Source organism: Gigantopelta aegis, chromosome 8 (genome assembly GCF_016097555.1).
Source record: "Gigantopelta aegis isolate Gae_Host chromosome 8, Gae_host_genome, whole genome shotgun sequence".
Lineage (NCBI taxonomy): Eukaryota > Metazoa > Mollusca > Gastropoda > Neomphalida > Peltospiridae > Gigantopelta > Gigantopelta aegis.
The window spans coordinates 27,809,367-27,835,471 of NC_054706.1; the positions used below are offsets into that span (position 1 = coordinate 27,809,367).

Below are 26,105 nucleotides of genomic sequence, written 5' to 3' on the forward strand. Positions count from 1 at the left end.
GCTGATGTGTTGTTTAAACATTTATTCATTAATTCACATCTTAAGCATTAAATTATGTTCCATTGGTGTTATGTGACTTCTCGGATTGGAGAGAGAGAGAGAGTGAGAGAGTGAGTGAGAGAGTGAGTGAGTGAGTGAGTGAGTGAGTGAGTGAGTGAGTGAGTGAGTGAGTGAGTGAGTGAGTGAGTGAGTGAGTGAGTGAGTGAGAGTGTGAGAGTGTGAGTGTGTGTGAGAGAGTGTGAGTGAGTGTGTGAGTGACTGTGTGAGTGTGTCAGTCCAACCCGGACCCAATCTATGGATTGCCTGTGATCTGATCCGGGACAGACCATCTCAGATTGGAAACATAATTCAATTCTCTAGTATAATGGAACAGTTTGGACAAATTTCAGTAGATCTTGCTCACTATTCTGTTTGGGATGAACTTCATAATTGTCTGCTCTTTTCTACTGTGGTGAAAGTTTGTGCCGTTTGACATGAGTGTCATTTTCTCTTTTGTGTACAGTTTTATCTATAATTGATGTTTTTCCTTATGATAATATAGGTTTAAACTAAAAAATATTTTTATCTTTATCATAGTAACATGGTTTGGTATTTTTTTAAATCCCCATGTAATTACATGTATTAACAGGTTCTTCTGGTTTATTTTGTTGAAACATTTAATCTAAGCATTTGGTAACTGATCTGTAGAGACATGTTTTGTTTTGTTTTGTTTTGTTATTTTTGCACACATGATAGCACTTGTTACTGGTTTGACCATGTAGCATTCAAATGTGTTCACAGCATGGAATTTTTAATTGGTGAAGATTTGGTAATGAAATATTAAAATAGCTTATTTGAAATTTATTCCTGGAAAATTCAAGTATTCATTAAGAACTTTGTGTATGTTAGTACACACACAACTGGTGTAACAAAGGCTGTGGTATGTACTATCCTGTCTGTGGGATGGTGCATATAAAAGATCCCTTGCTGCTAATCGAAAAGAGTAGCCCATGAAGTAGCGACAGCGGGTTTCCTCTCTCAATATCTTTGTGGTCCTTAACCATATGAAAAATAGAGAAAATAACATTTTTGTTGACTAGAAAACCTCTAGCACCTTTTCTTCTGAACTACAAGTTTGTGGATAATCACGTGTCACCATTTACATAGCTGTTACTTACATGTATATGTTACTTATATCATCCAATTTTAACCACGCGTTCCAGCACCTGAGTATATAACCTCAATATATATATATATATATATACATTTCAACTTTATAGCACAATGTAATGAATATTATTTGCGTATACAGTGCCAGAATCAAGTTTTATTATTCAATATTTCAATACAAAAATGCACTTAAAATCAGAACAGTTTTGATAATTGTCCATTTTGTAATGTTCACTGTTAAATTTTATCTTTTTCTTTTACAAGTGACACTTTACGAAATAAAGTTGTTCATCTTGTAACATCAACCTCTTCCATTACAATTTACCACTATGATTCATTTATTCAAAATGTAAGGGGGAAATTGTAATAAAAGTGGTTGATGTTTAAACTTTACTGTTTTGGTATTTTCTTAGTGTTCATCTTGTACAATGTACTTTTAATAATAGTTAACAAGATTCTGACACATTGCACAGTATATTTTTATTAAGCGATCACCCATGATGTTTGTCATTTTCATGAGCATATAAACTGCATTTGGGTGGATGAAGAGTGTCGGGAGGGGGCGTAGGTAATATAATATATACTTTCAAAAACAAGTAATGTATTTTCTGGAGGTGCCTCGTGTATCAAAGGTCATAGTATGTTCCATATGGTGGCAGATTTATTTTTTGTTTCTGTAGGCAGTGCCCCATGAATCAAAGGTCATTGTTTGTTCCATATGGTGGTAGATTTGTTTTCTTTTAACACTGAACATTGAATATTTCTCACACCTAATAACTACTAAACATTTGGCAAAAGTCATTGAACATTTTGTAACTTTTGTAACAAAAAATAAATTTAAACAAATAAAATCCAGTGGTTGGGTGGGTGTGTAAAGTACCAAGTTTGTATGCTCATGAAAATAACAACACTGATTAGAATAGTTTGAACAGGCATCATAGTAAGTGAAGAATATCTTTTCGAGGTCTATATGTACCAGGAGATTACCACATAACAGTAACATTGAAAATGGTACCTCATTCTCAACTAAATTCTTGAGTGAATGGGATTCATTAGTCAGGGCTGTTTCCCATATAAATAGTGTTTGGTGCGTTACGGCAATAAAAAATATGCATAAATAGATACATAAAATGGTATGATATGAAATCACTGCTAAAGATAACCACAGAAATTATTTTTAATTCATATATTTTCGGTGATCTGCACAAGCGCCATGCCAAAAACCGCTCATATCGAAAATTTACCTAACTTCTTTCTTTGCATTTGGTTTTCAAACAAAATTGCAACTAAATTCTTGTGCACTGATACATTTGTACATAGTCAGTTGGGTGCATATTTGAAGATGTACATTGTAAATACAGCTTGTGAGATAGATCTACCACATAAAAGATACTGTAGGATTCTGCAACATATGCAAATATCAGTACAATGAGTACAGTGGTATAAGTGAATACTAGTAACACCAATACAAAGGATATTACTACTTACCTTTATATTGGTCTGTCTTTTAAAAAAAAATAGAATTGTAAACTAATACTTTGTGGTAACCTCTTTATAACATGTATGTGCTTATATTTTGATGTCTGTTCTAATACAACATTACTACATACATGTACACACCAGTTCCGGTATATATAATGTATCTGTATTGTATAAAGGTATATACCGGTACATATATATACTTTGTTAGACATTTATCAGATCTTTCTATTAATGTAGTTAGTACATAGCAGAACCATAAAATATTTGAAGATAATCAATGTTTTAGGGTGGGTTTTTTTTACACCTACTAGTATATTTAGGGTTGGGTTTTTTAATAATGCAAGTAATGCATTCATAAATGAATGAACAAACCTGCAACTACAGCTACTTTAATAGTTTTTAAATTTATAAAAAAAAAAAAAAAAACTTTTTTAACATTAAATTTAAAATATGTACATGTAACAATGTCTGTATGCAGGTGCATGCATACATGTATGTAGACCTGTCTATGTGGAAAAGGGCAAAGACATTGACTTCAAGTATTCACTGGTTCTTTGTAGATAATTACTATAAAATGTGGAAAAAAAATCAATTTAAAATTTCAGTTATTATTATTTTTTAATTCACCTACCAGTACATTCTTTGGTGAACTGTAGTCAAAATTCAAGATGCCGTAATTTCTACCCAAAATGTTTTGTGCTTATTTGGTATTGCCTGCCTTCATTACAATATACTTTTGTTTCAGTCATTGGTCCTTCAAAGAATTAAATAATGATGCCAATCCTAAAATTGAATGAATATAATAAAGTAACTTGTTTGTTTAATTCTTTATTAACTGGAGCAATTACAGCTCATAATTAGTTATGTATTTTATTCTCTTTATAAAGGCAACTTGCTCATTAAAGGTATATTGGTACTTCATTGCTATTTTAGGGCCTAAAATAATGAGGGGTGGGGAGTGATGGAGAGCAATGAACAAAGAATCAGGGAAGAGTAATATAGGATTTTCTTCATCTTAGATAAAATGATAATTTTGTTTTGGGGTGTGTGGGGTGGGGGGGGGGGGGGGTGGCAGTTGAGTGTACTCTTGGTACAGTCCTGACCTAAGATGGCTTTTAAGTTTGGGTGTTTATACAGAAATTTTCCTGAGGGTACTGCACACACACACACACACACACACACGTTTAATTTGTACTTTCTGCATGGATGTTTTTGGTTTTTTTCTTCACATTTTACAGTATTACTATTACTATTACTTTGTTATTGAACTAATTTGCATGTTCTGTGTGTTGCATGTATTACCTTCCCGCATGATTTCAGAGAGCTGGGCGGTACACCTGGACCGTGTGTCAGTCCCGGAGTGCGCGCTAGCACCGATAGTAGAAATGGTGGCACGGTGGAAGGTCCTGGCAATAACACAAAGACTTATTACCCCTCAGAAACTTACAAACTGATCAAAGAGCAGGAGAGTCCGTCGGCTAAGGAAGATGTAGCGATCACTCCATCTCACTCTAGGTCTTTCAAATATTTACAGCAACAACTTGACAGGTAGGCAGGCAGACAGACGGGTAGGCGGGTGGTGTGGGGTGGGTGATTTTGGGATTAAAAACTGAGAATATAGCATGAGGATGGGTGATTTTTTAAATTAAAATTGAGAATGTAGCGTGAAGAACTAAAATATTCCAGGGCCTAATTCACTAAACTCTCGTATCTTTGCGATCTCATAGTCCAGTACTAAAAGACTTGCAAAGATGATGATGCTTTGTTGTCTTAACAGAGTCTAAGAGAGCTTCATGAATTAGGCCCCAGCTCACATATAAAAATAGATAATTTCCTGCTAAAATATAGTTATACAGTAGTTAACTAAAAGATATTAAAAATTAGAAGATTGGTGATGTTTCTGGTGGGAAGGAAAATAGTGAAAATTTATTAATGTTCTTTGTGCTGCATACATGTATTGAAAAATAAATGTATTTTTGTTAAACTATTCAATGTAAATGATTCAGTGTTTGTACTTTTTATTTAATGTGACTAACTAACAAAACAAATCAACGAAATTTACAAAAGCGTTGTATCAATATCAGTTGTAACAAAATGTCTAAAATTTTATTTAAAACTTAGAGATGCACTAGATCATATCAGACTGAGTTGTTTTAGGCGGTGCAGAAATCTGTATCAGACTAAGTCTCCTTTGAAAGCAAAGGTATTTTCACTACAGTATTTATTTGTGTCCAGGTATCAGAAGACAAAATCTCTGTTTTCTGATGTGTATTGGTGAAAATTGAGTCTTTAAGGATGAATGTAATAACATAATCAGGTTTAGGTGTATTGCTTTATTATGAACACTCTCCAGGCGCGGATCCAGGATTTATTAACAGAGGGGGCCCAAAATCCATTGTAGTTTTTAAAAATAGAATTTAAAGGTCCTTGACAGGTGGACAGGATAACTTTGCATTTTTGTGTATTCTGTAGTATATATTATATATATATATATATATATATATATATATATATATATATATATATATATATATTGTTTCACTAAAAATGGGGGGGGGGGGGGGGGCCTTGGGCCCCCACCTGAATCCGTGCCTGCACTCTGAGACTGAGGTTGTTTTGTGTGTGTGCTTTTTTTCAAATGTTTATATCAGCATGGAAAAGACATGAGAGACGCCCTTTAAGAAGCATGTGTATTTTTATTTCAACGTCTTATTAAGAATAGACATTGTGCTTTTTTTTTAATTGTGTTTCATATTTTGTATATAAACTTACAATATGATTATGTGTACATATCTAGATATTAAAATGGCGGACAATTTTTTTTTTTTACATGTAATTAGATTACTTTTTTTCCAGATGTTATCATGTAACAGATAATTCTACTTCTATTTATTGTTACTGATTAAATGTATTTCAGTTAAGATTGTAGTTTAACTTGAAAAGGTAATTTGTAGATACCACTTACATGTACATAATTGTTCCATTGTCTGAAGTAGAGTACATATAGATTGTTAAAACTGTGTGTTGTTTCTGGAAATGCTACTTACTAAAACACTTATTTCTTTTTTCAGTGGTGGATCTGTCCCAGCAGGTATGCACCATGAATTCATTCATTAAAAAATAGCAATTTTAAAACATTTTCTAGGGTTTGTCACATAGAATATTCTCACATTTTGGCAGCAAAGGAAATTTATATATATACAGTAAAACCCCTCTAAATTGGACACACACAGGACCAAGTAGAAATTCCAGTTTTAAAGGTGTATCTAATTTAATGAAGTTATGTTCTGTACTGATATTTAAAAAAGAAAAGTGTCTGGTTTTGGGAGAATTCTGGTTTACTGGTGGTCAGGTTTTGAGCGGTTTTACTGTAAAACTGCATATTCTTCACTCACAAGATGATACATACTGCATTAAAGATAATGGTATGTACAAAAGCCTTTAAAGAGCACTCCAGACATATCATACTTGACAGGGATAGCTCTACATAGAACATTTTGCCAAATTATCTATTGAACTTTGAAAATGCAGAAACTTGATTTATTTTTTTAACAAAATATCAATTATAGGTACTTTATTGTATTATTTTGTCAAATTAAAATAAAATTTGCTAATTGTTTTAGAAATTCGCAGTTGTTGAATTTGGTGAGTGCCAGAGCTAGTAAACCTGCATCTACACATTCCATATACAGATACATGTGTCTTATCCTCGTTATAAATATCATATCATGTTTTATGTCCCTCGTGAAATGATTTTCAGTTGTCACAAGCTTTAGAGAGTGACATAATGAAAAGTATTTCACGACGGAAAATAAAACATGATAAGATATGGTAGCCAATTTAATATCTTATTTATTACCCATTATCAATCTTTATTTATTACACTCGACTCGTTTAGTTGACGTTCCTGAAAGGTTGTAGTGTGCCAAACGATAACGTCACAAAGTGTTACGTCCCACTTGGCATTCTAGTGGGACGTATCACTTTGATATGTACCAAGATATTTTTAATGTAATTTCTTCACTGAAATGTATAAAAAGCAAGGGTTAATAATGTCTTTTGCACACCTTGAAATAAAATAAAAATTTGAGGGGAGTAATTAATGGTTCCTTTAAGTTAGATTATTGGAAACTATTTAAGATCCTGTATCATATTGATACCATATAAATTTACATGCTATGGAGAGCTAAGAGAAATTACTCTGCTTGATCTTGTCTCAGAGGAGTAAATGGGAAGGAGAGTGATAGTTCCCCGTAAACGGTGACGTCTGCTGTGGGAAGTCTTAATAATTGTTTTCTTTGATACCAGCGTGGGAGTGGGCGTAGCCCTGCATTAAAGAACTTGCCTGATCTGTTGTCGGTCTAGGATCAATCGCCCATCGGTCATCCAAGGCAGTACACTACACCTGGTATATCAAAGGCTGTGGTATGTGCTATCTTGTCTGTGGGATGGTGCCCATAAAAGATCTCTCGTTACTAATGGAAAAAATGTAAAAAATTTCCTCACTAAGACTGCATGTCAAAATTACCAAATGTTTGACATTCAATAGCCGATGGTTAATAGATCATATGTTGTTTAACAATACAAACTTTAGCTTTTACTTTTCTTTAATACCAGCACCCAAACCTGCAACTTGGACGCCTTCAGCTCCTGTGGCCCCTGCTGCACCTATGGCCCCTGTGGCTACTGTTGCTAAACCGTGGGCCCCTCCAGGCCCTGCAGGGGGAGGTCGCCCAGGTGGCGCTCCGCCTATTCCAACGGGGAAGAATATGTTTCGAGGCAAGGCGGGCGATGCAGTGATGAGGGTACAAGACGCCACTGGCACGGCTGGGATTCCCAAGCAAGCAATGTGTGCCTCATGTGGCAACCAGATCAGGTATTGTTTGTATAGATGGTTGTAGACACATTGTATTCATGTCATTTTAAAGGTTAACTTTATAATAAAGTAGAATTAGAATCAGACAAATAATATTTTGTCAAATTGTAGTCAAATTTTAGAAGATGCCATTACATAATATGTTTTCATTTCCAATAATGGCTATTTCAATATTGTAGACATTATTGAAAATCAAGCATTAAAATTGCTTTTTGGCTAAAAGGAAAAAACAGGATCATTGAGTTAACTCCCTTGAATAGTGATGTAGCTCATAGACAGAGCAAAACAGATGTTTATTCTTCAACTAATGAATCCTCGCAGATATTATAGTAAAGCATGCACAAACAAAATGAAATTTGCAGTGATTGGAGAAATGATTTATGAAGATATATATTTTGTAGATAAAATAGCAATATTGCACATTTGTTAAAGCAGGCTTCTTAGCTTTAGGGTTAATTTATGTAAATGATGAATTACTTAATATATATATTTAAATTTATTCTTGGCAGAGGTAGTTCTAACTCATTTGGTTTTAAAGAAGTGCTTTTCTCCCTGGCTTTGAATGACTTAGATATGTAATCAAAATGATTCTTTACAGAAGTCGTTTAGTTCTGGCTATGGGAAAAGAGATGAATAACTATAGTCCGTCCTATCCTCCTACGAAAATGTTATTTGTAAATAATTTCAGTTTGGTTTGACATAATAAGAAAAGTAAAAGTGTTTTGGAAATTATTTTTTAAAATCTTTTTGTGTGCCATTAAGAAAAAAATGTCTTCAGGAAAAAAAATAAACTTGTAGTAAATTCCATAGTATGGAAAAAGACATTTCATGTGGGAAGGACTATGGATAAGTAGTTAAATTTATTCTTTACAGAAGTCGTTTAGTTCTGGCTATGGGGAAAAGAGATGAATAACTATAGTCTGTCCTATCCTCCTACGAAAATGTTATTTGTAAATAATTTCAGTTTTGTTTGTTGTAAGAAGAAAAGAAAAAGTGTTTTGGAAATAACCAAAAAACCAACTATTTTTATGTAGAGAAAACCGGCTTATACATAAATAATTTGTAGTAAATTCCATAGTATGAAAAAAGGTGTTCCTCGTGGGAAGGACTATAGATAGAGAGGATTTGTCACAAGTATTTTTTAATATGGAAAATATCAACCGAGTTTATGTTAATCGGTTAACTAGATGAGATTTATATTTTACATATTAAAAAACATGAGTAGCGAATTCTATTTATTCTATAACACTTCTAAAATAACATTTTAATTAATTTTTTAGAAAATCACAGTACTAAAATCACCACCATCGATAATATGATGTCATCACGATAGCACAGATTAGTTTGACATCACACATTTTAAACATATCTTTGAAAATGTTATGCTCAGGTACACGGGTCTTGTTGGCTTGTAAGCAAATGACCCATCCACAGCAACACATTACCTAGAGACCTTGCAGATTTGCATGCCATTATTAACCGGGTTAATAAAGTAAATTATCACATGGGTTTATGACATGGATATCATGGGTAAGTTATAGGATAAAAGTAATTATATTTATTCTTTACAGAAATTCTTTCGTTCTGGCTATGGAAAAAGAGTTGAATGACTAGATATGTAATTAACTAGATAATGTAATTAAAGTTATTCTTTACAGAGGACCTTTCATTCTGGCTATGGGGAAGAGCTGAGACTACATATGTAATTAAATTTATTCTTTACAGAGGACCTTTCGATCTTGCTATGGAGAAAGAGTTGAATGACCAGATATGAAATTAAAGTTATTCTTTCCAGAGGACCTTTCGTTCTGGCTATGGAAAAAGAGTTGAATGACCAGATATGAAATTATAGTTATTCTTTCCAGAGGACCTTTTGTTCTGGCTATGGGGAAGAGCTGAGACAAGATATGTAATTAAATTTATTCTTTACAGAGGACCTTTCGTTCTGGCTATGGGGAAGAGCTGGTGTCCTGATCACTTTGTGTGCGCCAACCCGCGGTGTGCTCGGAAACTGATCGACATCGGCTTTGTGGAGGAGGGCGGATTCCTGTACTGCGAGAAGGACTACGAGCTCTACTTCGCACCCAGGTGCTTCAAATGTGGAGAGGCCATCATTGGGGTGAGCATCTCTTGTCTTGTCATCACTGATGGAAATCATTATAAGTGACCGAATCTGGCTCAGTAATAATACATGAGACAGAGTTATCTCCCATACTTTTCTGGAAAGGTTGTATGGCCTAAAATGCTTGATAAAAATTTTTGAAAAGGTATTATATTTATAGTTGAACTGTTTTAACACAATTGATTTTGTACCCTTCATCAAGTTACCGTCTAACTATTATATAAGATTTACATTAGTGACTTCACTTGTCTTGGATTCATTGTAAATTATCACTGTACATGGGCATAGGAAGGTGCCAAAAAGTGGGGGGCACACACACATATATGAAAACCATTGCTGCTGCAAAAAAGTGGGAGGGAGGCACATCCCCCACTTGCCTTATATTGTGTCATGGGACAGGCTGGTGATTGTAGAAAAAATGTATGGTCATTATAGTAGGTATTTATGATGATCGTAGTGCTAAGATCTTTCATGGAATGATTTCCGGGAATATTTTCATCATCATGTTCTTTGTTTCATACAGTCATGTGTATGCTAAAACAGGTCTAAATGTGCTCTTTATTTTCTGTTTCTCCAGGAGTGTGTGAATGCGTTGTCTAACAGCTACCATCCCCAGTGCTTCACCTGTTCCCAGTGCCGCAATCCCATTGGTGGAAACCAGTTCCATATCGAGGATGGAAAACCCTACTGTGAACATGGTAAGTACAGCTGAACCTACTCAACTGGCCACCTGTATTAACAGGGCAAGTTTTCGCAGTCGTTGGATATGTGTTACAAATTAACTGATGTTTAAAGGGACAGATCCTATTTTTCAAATACTAAGGCATATTTTTTTCACTATTAAAATTGTTTCTGATCATTGAAATAAAAAATTACTTATATTTTATTGTTTAGATTATCAATTTTTGTACAACCAAAGTGTTTCTGGTCATCCTGGTGTTTCTAATACAGTATATTGCCATGTATTAGCCGACTTTTGAAGTCTAGAAACACTTTCCAAAAGAAGAGAGTCGGCTTATACACGGAGGCAACAAATTGGAGCATAAAATTCCGATCGAAAATACTCCCGACCGTGACTTATAAATTTTGATCAGACCCTAAGCCTTTCACAGATTATGTAACAATAATTTGTGAACAGTATAAATAAAACACCCCATCATGCAATATTATGCAGTTTTTTGTTCTTGAATGCATTATAAGTTTGATGAATAATAATAAAAAATTACTTGTTTTATTGCCATTTCAATGGTAAAAACGTATTCTTTCCAACTGTCCGCCATCTGTGCTGGGACCAGTCTTTCATAAGATACAAAACGGTGTTTTTTCTTCAAACAAGTATTATATTTTTAATATTATTGTTTTGTTGGGAGGGTGCATTAAACTGTAAAGTGATGTCATAAATAAATTAAGCTCATTATTAACATTACCGACTGAAAAAACATAACATGAATTTCAGGACAATAATTACTCCCACTATTGTCACATGACCATGCTATATAAGAATCCAGGTCGTTTTGCCCTTATTCCTATTCGACCCCGAGTCGTTTCGCCCGTATTCCCGTTCGCCCCGAGTCATTTCGCCCTTATAAGGAGTCATTTCGCCCCTATGTATTGGGGTGGTTTTAGTATGCAAAATTTGGTATATAAAAATAATTTTACCCATAATTTTGTCGTAATAGTCACCTAACAGGCAACAAGGTTGTAGACTTAAACATAAAGTCTGAAACAAAATGTGGACAACTACAATAAATTGTTCCTACCTTTATTTTTTGTTAGATTTTACCCACATTTTGTCCAGAAAGAAATCTCGAAAAAACTATTATAATGGCATGGATTCCACATACTAGATGATAACCATGTCACCTGTATCGACTTCGTTGAGATCGCATAGGGCAAAAAACATGTAATTTTGTGCCGGCTGCCATTTTGACTTTTTATGGAATATTCTACAAGAAGGGTGAAAGGATATGACTTAATCTAACAACCGTTGAATGTAATAACATGTTATGATATAAATACAAATGTGATGACGTCATATTATTTTATTATTATTAATATTATTTGATTGTTTAAAATGTTTAAAGATACCACTAGAGATCATTGATTTTATATTAATATTTTAGAGTCTTTCACCCCTCTTGAAGAGTATTCCATAAAAAAACAAAATGGCAGACAGCAGAAAACTGCATGTATTTAAATGTAAACTGAAGCAAATGGACCTTTTAATATTTCATCATAAATATTCTTCAGCATAGATGTAAACATGACACATCAATGGATTTTACATAGGCCAATTTAGCAAATTTGCAAAAAAGCGCCCCCCCCCCCCTCCCACACACACACACACACACACACCAAAGCACTTTATAACTAATATGTCCTATCGACAATATCATTGTGTAGGCTAGTCTTTGTACTTATTAATATAAAATACATCAGGCCCGTAGGAACTGGGATGGTGTGAGGGGAGGGGTTCTTTAAAATATTGCACATAATAACATATACATATAAATGGTGTTTATGGTTGATAAAGGGTTACAAATTGATAACCTATATCTGATTTGCAACACGTAAACAAATTTATTCATCATTCACAAACATAAACATGAGGGAGAAACGACCCTGTATAGAGGGCGAAACGACCTGGCATGCGGGCGAAACAACACGGAGCGATCGGGAATAAGGGCGAAACGACCTGATACCCTATATACAGTGAACAGCTGCAGTCACGGACTGCATGATCTTTTGTTTCTGTGTGTGTGGTGAGGGATTAAACATGCCTCAACGATTTTACTTTTTGCTGTCCAGTGAATAAATTAATTACTTGTGTGTAGTGATATGTTGTTACAGCTTGAATTATTTATTTTTCTGTTATGCTTTATCAGTTCTAAATTATTTTTCACGGCATGGTAGATGTTAGCATTGCCACATTGATTGCGATCACGATTACCGTTTTTATAATAATTAAAGGGAAAACAAATATAATGAACAAGAAAAGCACAAGTCTATTTGTTGACAGTATTATTGAAATCGATACAACATACAGCTGGACAAAAGATGACTTCGGCTTATACACAAGGCCGATGATTTTGTACTAGATATTTAGGGTCAAACTAAGAGGTCGGCTTATCCAAGGAGTCGGCTAAAACACGGCAATATACGGTACCACAAAATGCATTTTTCATATTTTCAAAAAGCACATGCATCTGAGAAGATACAGTTATAGAGTCAAGTTGTGGTCTATTTTTAAGGGTATTTCAACGTCACAGACTTTTGTTTCACTATGTTGTAACGTTATCCAAATGTGTTACAGGTTTGTAGATTAACCAAACTTAGTGTCCAATTTCACATCACAGACTCTTGTTTCACTCTGTTGTAACGTTATCCACGTGTGTTACAGGTTTGTAGATTAACTAAACTTAGTGTCCAATTTTACGGGTTGAAACTAGGATCTGCACCTTTAACCACAGGGTCAGGACGTAGCCCCGTGGTAAAGCATTCGCTTTATGTGCGGTCGGTCTAGGATCGATCCCTGTCGGTGGACCCATTGGGATATTTCTCATTCCAGCTGGTGTAACAAAGGCCATGGTATTTACTACCCTGTCTGTGGGATGGTGCATATAAAAGATCCCTTGCTGCTAATCGAAAAGAATACCCCATAAAGTGATGATAGGTTTCCTCCCTCAATATCTGTGTGGTCATTAAGCATATGTCCTGACGCCATATAACCATAAATAAAATGTGTTGAGTGCGTCGTTAAATAAAACATTTCCTTCTTTAAGCACAGGGCTCAAACTCAAGAATTTGTTACCTCTGGCAATTTTTAAATGTGTCTGCTATAGGCAAATGCCCATCTAAGGCATGCAGCAATTTTAAATCAGTAACTTTTATAAGAAATATAAAAACTAAAAGTTATCCCCTTAACCAAAGGGTATTAATTTTTATCTAGCAGCACCAAATGTTTGACATGCAATAGCCGATGATTAATTAATCAATGTGCTCCAGTGTTGTCGTTAAAACAAATTTTTTCTCTTTTTTTTTGTATCTAGCAGCAAAAAACTGTGTCAATAAAGCACCTAATCTTCAGCATTTCATATCACAACTATAGCAATTGGCATCAGTGCTGCCATTAAGGTCGAACCATGAAGTAGCCATCGGGTATACCGCTATAATCCAAAATAATCTAATATACTGTTAAAGGAGTATTTCTTGGGGGGTTTCATTTCACCATGAATATGGGGAAAAAAGAAGGTATACTAGCATCAAAATGAGGATTGATGTTTTATATTCAATCATAGTTCCAACATACTAATATAGTGATTTTTTTTCAAGAGACATTTGTATTTTGCTTTTAGAAACTCTCCATTTCATATACTAGACTGGCCAATCATAATGAGCAACACAAACTAATTAACATGTGTAAGGTCAATAGTGGCAATGTTCGAGAAGCTGGCATCATTTATTACTTGCCAGGAGTTAACTGAGTTTATGCAAACAAATGCATAAAGTGTTTTGTGTGTATTTAGTTTACATATATGAGAGTGTTGATTGACTGAAATTGTGGTTGCAAGTGAACAGAATGTATGTGATTGCATTACTTGATTTCGAATTGAAATTAATTTAAATTGTATTTGGTAATATTAATTAAATAAACCTCATTTACACTGCTTGTGCTTCTATTAACTTACATGTCACAGAGCAATCAGTGTCAGTTTAACGTATGTCAAAGAGCGATCAATTTTGGTCATGATTATTTCATTGGCTGGTGTGCCACCAAAGTTGTTATGGTGACCAGGCCTGGTGCTTATAAAACTTTTAGAGTCTAGACTCGAGACACTTAACAGAGTCTGAGTGCTCCGCATGGCTCAATGGGTAGGTGTAAACCACTTGCACCGACCAGTGATGAGATGTGAATGTCATGGCAATGCCATACAAATTGTATGTGTGTGACATCATTAGAGATCGAGTCTGGACTCTAAAGGTTTTATAAGTACAGGCCCTGGTCTTCACCATGGAGCAGCCAATTGAAGGTCATCAAATCTGTATCCATCTGGTGAGAAAGACAGAAAGAAAGAAATGTTTTATTTAACTAAGCACTCAACACATTTTATTTACGGTTATATGGCGTCAGACATATGGTTAAGGACCACACAGATTTTGAGAGGAAACCCACTGTCGCCACTTCATGGGCTACTCTTTCCGATTAGCAGCAAGAGATCTTTTATTTGCGCTTCCCACAGGCAGGATAGCACAAACCATGGCCTTTGGTGAACCAGTTATGGATCACTGGTCGGTGCAAGTGGTTTACACCTACCCACTGAGCCTTGCGGAGCTCTCACCCATGCCTCTACTGGGATCCAAACCCAGTACCTACCAGCCTGTTGACCGATGGCCTAACCACGACGCCACTGAGGCCGGTCCCATCTGCTGAGAGAGCACTCTATGATACCAGAAATTTCACATGATGTTGTCTCCATCAGATGAAAATAATAGTACAGATTATTTGGCCTTTATTAAACAGTTACAGTTACTGGTTTAAGAGGCAGCCATTCATATTATCATTGCAGAAATATTTGATTGTAGGCCCTATAGATTCTGTTATCTGCAGAAATGAAGGTTTTCCAGATTTATGTGGAATTCCAGATTTTTAATAATCTGTACAGTGTTTCACGCTTTTTGTCCAAAATTTCCATATTCTCTGTCCAAAACTTATGATATAGTTTTGCCTGATGCTTTGCATATATTCTGAATTGGAGCCATCATTTTAGACTGTTGGGCAACCCTAACCCTAGGGCCAGTTTCAGTATTCGATCACCAGTATTAAAATTTATGGATTTCAAAACAAAATTTCTAAACTACTCTGTATCAGTTAGAAATGTTTGATTTTAGTATAGAACAAAGGAATGTTAGTTCAGCAACACCTCAGCACATAACAAATCATGGTTATTTGGTATGTAACATACTTTATGTATATTTCGCTCACTCTGCACTCTAACATTCAGTATACATGTAGATGTATTATGCTGGAAACCATCTAGACAAATTACCATCCAGAAAAATATCTTGGACCTAATTCACAAAGGTCTCTTAGGCTCTGCTAGACAACAAAGCATCCTCTTTGTAAGTCCTAATGCAGTGCACTGTGATGTCACAAAGTTGCGAGAGTTTAGTGAATTACATGTAGGTCCCTGGTATGGGAATGGGAACTTGCCCCTATCCAAAAGGTTCAGGCACGCCTACCACGGATTTGGCCTCTGACGGTCCCTGGTAAGGTTTATTTGACCACATACAAACCTAAATAACAACAATACTAATAACATGATTTAATCCTTATTCTTTACCTGAGAATACTACTAATGGAAAACCATTGTTCAACACGCAATGTCTGTATTGAGACATCTTGAATGTGTCTTACTTTTCCAAGCACTCTTATTTTCTTTCCATCTTCTTTTACTCTTCTGTTTTAATTTTAATTTAAATTACATCTTGTACATTATTCCCATACCCATGAAATAATAATACAGTAGTAGTAAGTAATGATGGTAGTTGTGATGATAATAATAATCATAAATGTACTATTTTCTATTTCAAAATTTATTCTTTAAATTAATTAACTTTTTCTTTCCTTAATCTTTCTTTCTTCTTTCATTCTCTTTATTTCTAGCTTTTCTGTTAAACTCATAAAACTATAAACTATGTTTTACATGTATCTATGTTCATTATTACTGTTCGATTAATGTGATACTATTCACTTACATATATATTGATGGAAAGAAATAAGGGAACACATCAAATTGTAGACCATATTTAATTCACTACTAGCATAGTAATGTCTGTATCCCATACCAAGTTGTAATGTGGGATTGAATGTCTGTACTGTTGACTGTGCTGCCTATATGTTCCAGTCAACTTCTGAAAATATGAATTGATTTTTGATGCAGTCATTATTTGTTGTTGCTATCTGTGTGATCCTTTATTTCTTTCTATCAGTATATGTACAATCACTACAATGTTTTACCTATTAAATAATTGTAAAGTAGTGATACCAGGGCCCCAACCCTGGCACTACTATATTTGTTTTCTGGGGTCAATAAAATTTATTGAAAAAAAATATATATATAATAATCACAAGAACATTACAATACCATTATGTCATTTAATTCAAGTATATTTAATTGTTGTTACAAAAAAATGATATGATAATGATAAAACCAACATAAATCATCCATGTAATTGAAAGGTGTAATGTTAAAAGTTTGTTTTTCTAACTGTATGTGGTATCCCACAATCTGTGCTCTGATGTGGTAAACATGACAATGTCAAAATGTCGTGAGGTTTTTTCCGTAGTAGTCAAAGTCAGTAGACCATAACTGGATTCGATCAACTGACCTTAATTTGTAACCTAAATGAAAAGTCATTCACCAGAGCAACTTGATGTCAAGGACTGCTCTCTGTGATAACTTTGTGTATGTAGTGAGGCTAAACATACAGTGCTTTGTTTTGTTTAAGATACCACTAAAACACATCATCGGCAGTGGCGGATCCAGAAAATCCATTATGGGGGGCCCTAGTGAAATGAGGTGGAATGCCAAGGGAACTTTGGGGGAGGTTTGCAGGGGGATCATAAAAAATGAGAATGAATATATACTCTATCAAAAAAGAAACGCATAGGCAAAATATTCATGGAATTATCTCCTTAATACAAAGTAGTATAATGTTGTTATTTATGATCGTATCAATCAAATTTGACATGAGTATGTGACAATGTTCTTGCTATGGACTGACGGCAGTGGAGGCATTTTCGTCACCAAACAGTGTCGCACGAGGGCGTTGAAATCAGTACCTTGTGTGGCCACCAGCAGCAGCAATCACTGCGCAAGATCTCCTTGGCGTAGACTGAATGAGTCTGAATCCTAGCCCATTCTTCCTGCAGTGCATGTGACAGTTGCGGAAGCGTCTGAGGCTCTGGGTCACGCTGGTGTACACATCTGTCCAGTTCGTCCCATAGATGTTCAATGGGGTTGAGATCTGGCGATCTTGATGGCCATGGCAGCACATTAATGTTCTCATTCTGTAGGAAATCCATTGTTACCCGTGCCGTATCCGGCCTGGCATTGTTCTGCTGAAAGAGTTCCCACCAGTTTCCCAAGTTCCACCCCTGTATATTCGTGCAACAGTGAACACGTAAATGTCGATGTTGACGTTCCAGGACGTGGGGGCCAACATACAGTCTCCTAGCCCGTAAACCAGCTTCTCAAAGTTGGTTCTGAATGGTTTGTGTAGACACCCTTCTCAAACCAGGTATGCGTCCAACAGTGTTCGTTGCTGTGGCAGTTCGGTGACGCAAGTGCAGAACCCAGATGTAGCGATCTTGTGCTGCAGTCTTCCACGTCTGGGTCGGTCTTCAGCTGATTGAAACTGCTGGTACCTGTCCCAGAGACATGAAATGGTGCTCTGATGGATGTTCATGTGGCGTGCGACTGCTGACTGCGATTTACCTAACTGGAGGCGGCCTATTGCAGTGTTTCGATTCGGCAGGCTTAGTCTTGGCATCTTGTAACTCGTCTATGTCAAAATGAAAATGAGGCATCATTGTGAGCATTGCAGCTTTGAATACTCATTACTACACCAGTCTTTTTCCCCGAGTTTCATGTGCATTCGCCAAAATCTGACCATTTCACACCGATTTCCTGCAATTGTTAACGTGCCACAACGTGCGTTAAATTTGTTTTAGGGTGCATTTGGGCATGCTGTCCCATTCCAAGAACATTAACAAACATGGTCATTCAGCAACATTGTACCAAAAAAAAAGTATTTTGTAAAATCAACACTTTTCTTCTTTCCCTATCACCTATGCGTTTCTTTTTGGACAGAGTATATAATAAAATTATAACTATCGCAAAATTTAGGGAGCCCAGGCCCCTGCCCCCCACTAGATCTGCCTCTGATCGGCTTTTGGATGTCAAATATTTGTTCATTTTATCTAGGGTCTCCACGAGTCCAAAATATTGGACTTGTGTACTGGAGGGTCAAGCTCGACCTAGACCCGAGTACCCAACACTTACTAGATGATAATGAGACTAAGGAATAAAGTAAAATAGCATTATGCATGTTAATACCATTTCTGAACATGGATGCCAAATCATGCCACTGTATTGCATTCCACACATTTGACTTTTTGTTTTTCCTTTGTCTCATAGCCCTTATAAGGACGTGACGTAGCCCAGTGGTAAAGCGTTCACTTGATGTATGATCGGTTTGGGATCGATCCCCGTCTGTGAGCCCATTGGGCTATTTCTCGCTCCAGCCAGTGCACCACGACTGGTATATCAAAGGCTCTGGTATGTGTTATCCTGTCTGTGGGATGGTGCATATAAAAGATCCCTTGCTGCTAATCGAATAGAGTAGCCCATGAAGTGTGGCGACAGCGGGTTTCCTCTCTCAATATCTGTGTACCGGCCTCGGTGGCGTCGTGGCAGGCCATCGGTCTACAGGCTGGTAGGTACTGGGTTCGGATCCCAGTCGAGGCATGGGATTTTTAATCGAGATACCGACTCCAAACCCTGAGTGAGTGCTCCGTAAGGCTCAATGGGTAGGTGTAAACCACTTGCACCGACCAGTGATCCATAACTGGTTCAACAAAGGCCATGGTTTGTGCTATCCTGCCTGTGGGAAGCGCAAATAAAAGATCCCTTGCTGCCTGTCGTAAAAAAGAGTAGCCTATGTGGCGACAGCGGGTTTCCTCTAAAAACAGTGTCAGAATGACCATATGTTTGACGTCCAATAGCCGATGATAAGATAAAAAATCAATGTGCTCTAGCGGCGGCGTTAAATAAAACAAACTTTACTTTTACTCAATATCTGTGTGGTCCTTAACCATATGTCCGACACCATATAACCGTAAATAAAATATGTTGAGTGCGTCATTAAATAAAACATTTCCTTCCTTCATAGCCCTATAATGTAATTGGTGGCTAGCTAGCCATATTGCAAAATGACATAATTTTTTTTTAATGAGAGTGTTCTTTTTTGCATGGGTACTCATGCCCTGCTAGACTTGGCATGTGCCCAAGTACTCGAGTACTCGTGGAGACCCTAATTATAACATGACCTGCTGTATTTTTCCATCAGCGGCAAAGGATCTTTTTTTATGCTATTTCCCACATTATGCACTTTACCACTGACAGGAAACACATATCACAGCCTATGGGCACTGGTTGGGATGGGGCAAAAAACAATCTGAGAATAAGTCTTCTGAGGGGATTTGATCCTTTGAGCTAAGCAACCCTGGCAAGTGCTGAACTAACTGAATTAGATCCCACCTTGGTGACATAATGGCTAAGCAGTATACACAGATGTCATTAAATGTGTTTTTAACGGTATGTGCTATCCTGTTTATGTCAAACTGCATATAAAAGACATCTGTTAAGTACGGCAGTACCTATATGCAATAAAAGATTATTTATGTCAAACATTATTATTTAGTTCACAAGATAAAAAATTGTTAGAGTTGCATTTATTATATGGTTAAACGAAATAAAACTTCTATATGGATACGAGTGGGACGTAGCTCAGTGGTACAGCACTCGCTTGATGTTCATTCAGTGTGGGATCGATCCCCATCGGTGGGTGCATTAGGCTATTTCTCGTTTCAGCCAGTGCACCACGACTGGTATATCAAAGGCTGCTGTATATGCTATCCTGTCTGTGAAATGGTGCATATAAAAGATCCATTGCTGATAATCGAAAAGGGTAACCCATGAAGTGGCGACAGCGGGTTTCCTCTCTCAATATCTGTGTGGTCCATAACCATATGTCCGATGCTATATAACCGTAAATAAAATGTGTTGAGTGTGTCGTTAAATAAAACATTTCCTTCCTTCTACATGGATATGTTAAAGGGGCATTCTCAAAGTTGCAAGTGCCTTGTTTTGCTATTTTTACAACATGTAGTAAACTCTATCAAGTTAATCAGTCTCTCATATAAATAAATCGAGAACATCAAAATTGTTATGCATTGCCCTTTAGTGTAAACAAGAATCTCTGGCAAAAAAATATAAAAATTAAAAATATATACATTGGATGTCCCCACAACTGGTCAAAGGCCGTGGTATGTGCTATCCTGTCTGTTGGAAAGTGCATATAAAAGATCCCTTGCTGCATTAGGGGAAATGTAGCTGGTTTCCTCTGATAACTGGTGTCAGAATTACCAAATGTTTGACATCTAATAGCCGATGTGTAATAAGGGGCAGTTCAAATATTACGTAATGCTAGTTTTGTCAAAATTAGATGCCCTCGTTCCCTCTGTAACACTCCATAACACTAGACCATACACCCCCCAAATATTACGTAATGCTTGAAGGCACTCCCTACACACTTCCATTCTCAAACAAATCATGCAATGGGTGTACCATAATTCTAATGTATTGTTTTACTATTTGAGAAAGTGCATCATACCTGTGTTAAACATTGTCACTGTGACAGCGATTATGAAAACAGCTAAACAAAATAACAGATTTTAGTAATACATTTTTTTAAACACTGTTAAATACACCCACCCCCTGTAATGCTACATAATATTTGGACCTACACCAACCCTCTCGAGCGCTACATAATATTTGAATGGCCTCTAAATCAATGTGCTCTAGTAGTGCCGTTAAACAAACATTCATTGCATGTCCATTAAAATAGCAGCCAGCTTTTTGTCAATATGAGGTTGCCATTCAAACTGATGTCAACATTATTGGGTTTGGAATAATTTAAAGTAATAATAAACATGAGTAGTAAATGAAATTATGTGTAATATATTGTGTGCATGTAATATATTGTGTGCATGTAATATATTGTGTGCATGTATGTAATATATTGTGTGCATGTAATATATTGTGTGCATGTAATATATTGTGTGCATGTAATTCAAGATATAATCTTCATAATTCACAAGAAAAAAATATATATATTGGTCATTATTCAACTTTGAGATCGTCCCCTTTAAAACAGGTCTGTGGGGTAAAGAGGAAAAGTATAACTTAGACCTGAAAACAACCTTAAGGCCCACTGTTTGGACTGTTGCCAGACGAAGCTTAAATTAAAAACACAAAACACACTGTCACCTTGGCTTAATTCCTCAAGCACGACACCTCGAAAACATCCCATTGATTGTATTCGGTTTCGTCTCTTTACGCTGTTATGTAGGTGCATTGTTCCATGTAGTAAACATAATGGGTGAGAACAAACCAGAATAAAACATACGGCTTTCAGTTGAGCAGCTAGCTTGTTGTGAAGTACCCATATAGATTTATTGCTGTCTGTTTAGTGTCTTCTTTCTGTTCCTCACTTGCTTGATTGAATGCAGCATATATTCATATTGTAAACTGTAAATAACGTAACCCCTTCTGTCCCTGACCCAGTCACTGGTGAAGTCAGAGATTGTGCCTGGGAGAGACATGCTTGAACCTTAATTGGATTATAGGCACGTTAATATGTTATCCAATCCTACATAATGTAGAACTAGAAGTTTATTCGGCTAAACCTCGGAAAGATTTTTATTATTAATTAGTTAGTAATATGTTAACTCCATGATATACAAGTCTTAAATTTTACAAGATATGTTCATGAATTGTATAAAAACCATTGGCATTGATTTTAAAATTTTAACAAGTGAATGAATGAATGAATGAATGAATGCATGAATGCATGAATGCATGTTTAATTAATTAATGTTTAATGACAATCCATCATGAAAAATATATTGGCTATCGGGCATCTAAAAAGATGCATATATAATATGATCAGAAAGAATAGCCTATATATAGGGCTGTAGACCGTGCCAAAATTACCACAGCTTTGACTCAAAAATGAGATTTCTAGCTTTTAAATAATGAATCACTTATTTGAAGCTTGTTTTGTTTCAGACTTTGCTCATATGTTTTAAATAATGTGTATTTTTTATGTTTCACACTTGGCCTCAAGGATTCAATATACTTTGTTTTGTTTAAGATGGGCCCAGATGTTTCAAACAATGTGCTTTAATTTGTTTTATGTTTCAGACCTAGCCCAGATGTTTCAAACAGTGCTCCGTTTTATGATTCAAACTTCACCCAGATGTTTCAAACAATGCTTTTTTTATGATTCAAACTTCATCCAGATGTTTCAAATGACATGCTTTGTTGTATGTTTCAGACTGGGCCCAGATGTTTCAAACAATGTGCTTTGGATGCAACTTCCCGATTGAACCTGGTGACAAATGGGTTGAGGCCATGGGACAGAACTTCCACTCGGAATGCTTCAACTGTTCAGTGAGTATCAGCTGGCCATTTTATTTTTCTCATTGGGCTATGTATGTACTACCCTGTCTGTTGGATGGTGCATATAAAAGATCCCTTGCTGCTAATCGAAAAGAGTAGCCCACGAAATGATGACAGTGGATTTCCTCTCTCAATGTCTGTGTGGTCCTTAACCATATGTCTGACGCCATATAACCATAAAATAAAATGTGTAGGGTGTGTCATTAAATAAAACATTCCTTCCTTCCTTCCTTCCTTCCTTATTGTTCTCATACTTCTGTCTGATATACGTGGACATTCAGTTGTGTAACAAGAAAATTAATGTTACTGATTTCATTGATACATTGCATTTCCCTGGTTCTAAGAATAACACTCCAAGTGCCCATCCACTTTTCTCATAGTACATCATTTATGCCATTATTTTCAATTGATCTACTTATCATAACTACTTGAAATTGTCTCATAGTTTAAAGAACCACTGCTCAGTGGTCAGAATGCATTTAATAATGAAATAGTTTTCATATTTTTATATATTAAAACATTATTTAATACATGTTTATCGTATATTTCTACTGTCTACAGCACATCTTTCCTCCAAGGTGGCTGTTATGTAAATGAAAGACTGTGGGGTGAAGTTTTAAAAATAATAAAATAGTGACATACGGTATGTATGTAACATACTCCTACTGTCTACAACATGTTTTTCCTTCAAATTGGACTGTTTTTGTAAATGATATTTTTTAAATAATACAATAGTGATGTCTCTCGTCTTTTGCAACTATTTTCAGACTTGCCAATGCAACCTGGAGGGACAGCCATTCTACGTGAAGTCTGGCAAACCATTCTGCAAGAAACATATTCGCTGAGTGCGCGGCCAAGATGGCTACCCCCAAGAGTGTCCAGATCGATGATATGCCGTGCTGTGACCGTGTGACCGCTGTAGATCTTTCTAACACTGAGTGAGAGGGCTCAGATCGCTTCCACACTATTACGTCTAGGTCTCTGTGTAACGCATGTTCTTCTTAACCGGTTTCTTCTTTCATGTGGAGATGAATCCACAGTTTGTTGTTTGTTTTTTGTTTTTTTCTTTCATTATATATCTGTAGTTTAAAAAGCATTGATTAATGTTGAGTTTTGCGGTTTTTACAGATAAGTAATGTAGATATTATGAACTGTGCTTTCTGAAACGTATGCAGAGTTGTTAGGTTGGAGTCGTGGTGTTACGTTTGAAGTTGATTTCAAACCCTAAAGGCCAGTTTTAAATATGTGAGGTTCAAACGTTGATGTATGATCATTTAAACTCCAGTTCAGAATCATGTTTCAGATCTCTGGTTTTCACAAAATATGTAGTTACATATCTGTGAAATCAACCATATTTCCTTGGATTGAAAGGTTAAAGGCAGGTTGCACTAACTGACCTACTATTACTAAATGCCTCAGTAGAACATTGCCTGAAAATATATCGCTCTCTAAACCAGACACTCCAACAATCATGCAAAACCATGTGTTTGTCATGTCCATAACATTTGAAGGGGAGAATAGATGGAAAGGTGCATTTGCCCTTTTTGTCATTATTGTAACATGGGTGGTCCATTTTCTTCAACTAGCCCTATTTAGAACTATTGGAAACCCTTTTTTGTTAACCCAGTCTTAAAATGTCTAAAATTGCATTTAAGAGCATCTGTCTTTAAAAAAACACCCCTAGGGGGAACGAAGTATGTCCCGCAACCCTCCTTTAAGTACTGTTGTCATTATGTGTGCCACTCTCCACACCACCCTCAGTTTCAAAAATTCTTTCTGATAGCTTTTGTGGATTTGTGCTTAATGTGTTGTTATGGAATTAAAAAAACAAGATTTAGTATGTCTGGGATTGATATTTGATTTTTTTTGGTGCTTACATCATCTGTTAATTTTATTTTCTGAGTGGTATTCAATATATACATACATACTGGAATTGATGTGAAAGTTTGATAAACAAAAAATATATAAAAAGTCATGAAAGACATTGTGGTACTTAAACTAACCTTACAATGGACTGAGTTTCAGACTAGTGGTTTAGTAGTTTCGCTGTGGCATCCTTATTTATAGTCCGTTGTAGTCCATTGTATATAGGTTGTTAAACAATTAAACAGGGTTGAAATTCTTTTCTGCCAAATGTATATTATTAAGTATATATTTTTATTCACATTAATAGGTTTGTGCTTCATGTCAGCTTTAGAGTATGAACTGACTAATGCTATTTTAATTGTATATAGTAGTTAAACATTATGCTATATATATTATACAAAATGTTAGAAACATGAAGCCAGAAGAAACATTTCAAAAATGTTTTTGGCATTGTAACCTTAGAAACTGTTAGGTTAAATCATATCTGTTATATTGTATTATACTGTATAAAACATTTGTATTTTAAAGGTAAATTATATTTTACTAATATTGTTTTTAAACTTACATAATAATTACTAATATAATATATGTATCAGTTGCTAGGGATGAATAACATTACTTGTATATTGTGTGTGACACACTTGGCCATCTGGTCTGCAATATTAGGCCAGCTGGAACATAACTCACAAGCATGCACGCATAAACCACACACACACACACACACACACACACACACACACACACGTACTCATTAACACAATCATGCACATACACACTTTATTTCCCATTGTTTTAATAACTCTTTGTATATATATATATATATATATATATAGCCTAAATACAAAAATATTTGCTAAATTAACAGTAAATTTTGTGCTCCGTATACAAGGAATGTAGTGTTTTATTTTATGCAAATTAAAGGTTAAAATGTTTCCAAAAGTCAAAATGTTTAAGCACAGTTTTGCATCAAATTGATCATGCTATTCTATTCACTATATTGATTAAAAGAAATCCACGTAACATATGCAATATAAAGATTGGTCAACAGTAATAAATTCAGATATACCTGTATGTCATGATATGTCATGGTTTACTGCCATTAACCAACAGTATGAAATTGGACTAGTCATAGTGTCTTGCCATCAAATGCAGTGTAAATGTAAAAGTGAGAAAGTGACAAATGAAAATAATTTTTTAACGGATATAAACATGATAACTAATACAGAGTGTATTCCATTTATTACCCATCTTTGTTTTCTTTCATGTTGTTAATGTTTATTATAGTCTGTCAAAACCATTCTGT

General features: G+C 35.6%; 1 protein-coding gene across 4 annotated transcripts in view; it reads left to right on the plus strand.

Annotated features, from left to right (window-relative positions):
• The window catches only part of LOC121378500 (PDZ and LIM domain protein 7-like), an 83,254-nt gene extending 57,701 nt beyond the window's left edge, over positions 1-25,553 (plus strand). For 2 of the 4 annotated variants that reach the window (XM_041506695.1, XM_041506696.1), the window contains 7 exons: positions 3,952-4,179; positions 5,703-5,722; positions 7,249-7,507; positions 9,440-9,626; positions 10,207-10,327; positions 22,812-22,927; positions 23,704-25,553. In XM_041506695.1, the coding sequence (XP_041362629.1) occupies positions 3,952-4,179; positions 5,703-5,722; positions 7,249-7,507; positions 9,440-9,626; positions 10,207-10,327; positions 22,812-22,927; positions 23,704-23,781 (1,009 nt within the window). In that variant the 3' untranslated portion in view covers positions 23,782-25,553. The remainder of the gene's footprint in view (positions 1-3,951; positions 4,180-5,702; positions 5,723-7,248; positions 7,508-9,439; positions 9,627-10,206; positions 10,328-22,811; positions 22,928-23,703) is intronic. The other 2 variants (XM_041506697.1, XM_041506698.1) reach the window with 1 other exon arrangement.
• Positions 25,554-26,105: the final 552 nt, after the last annotated feature.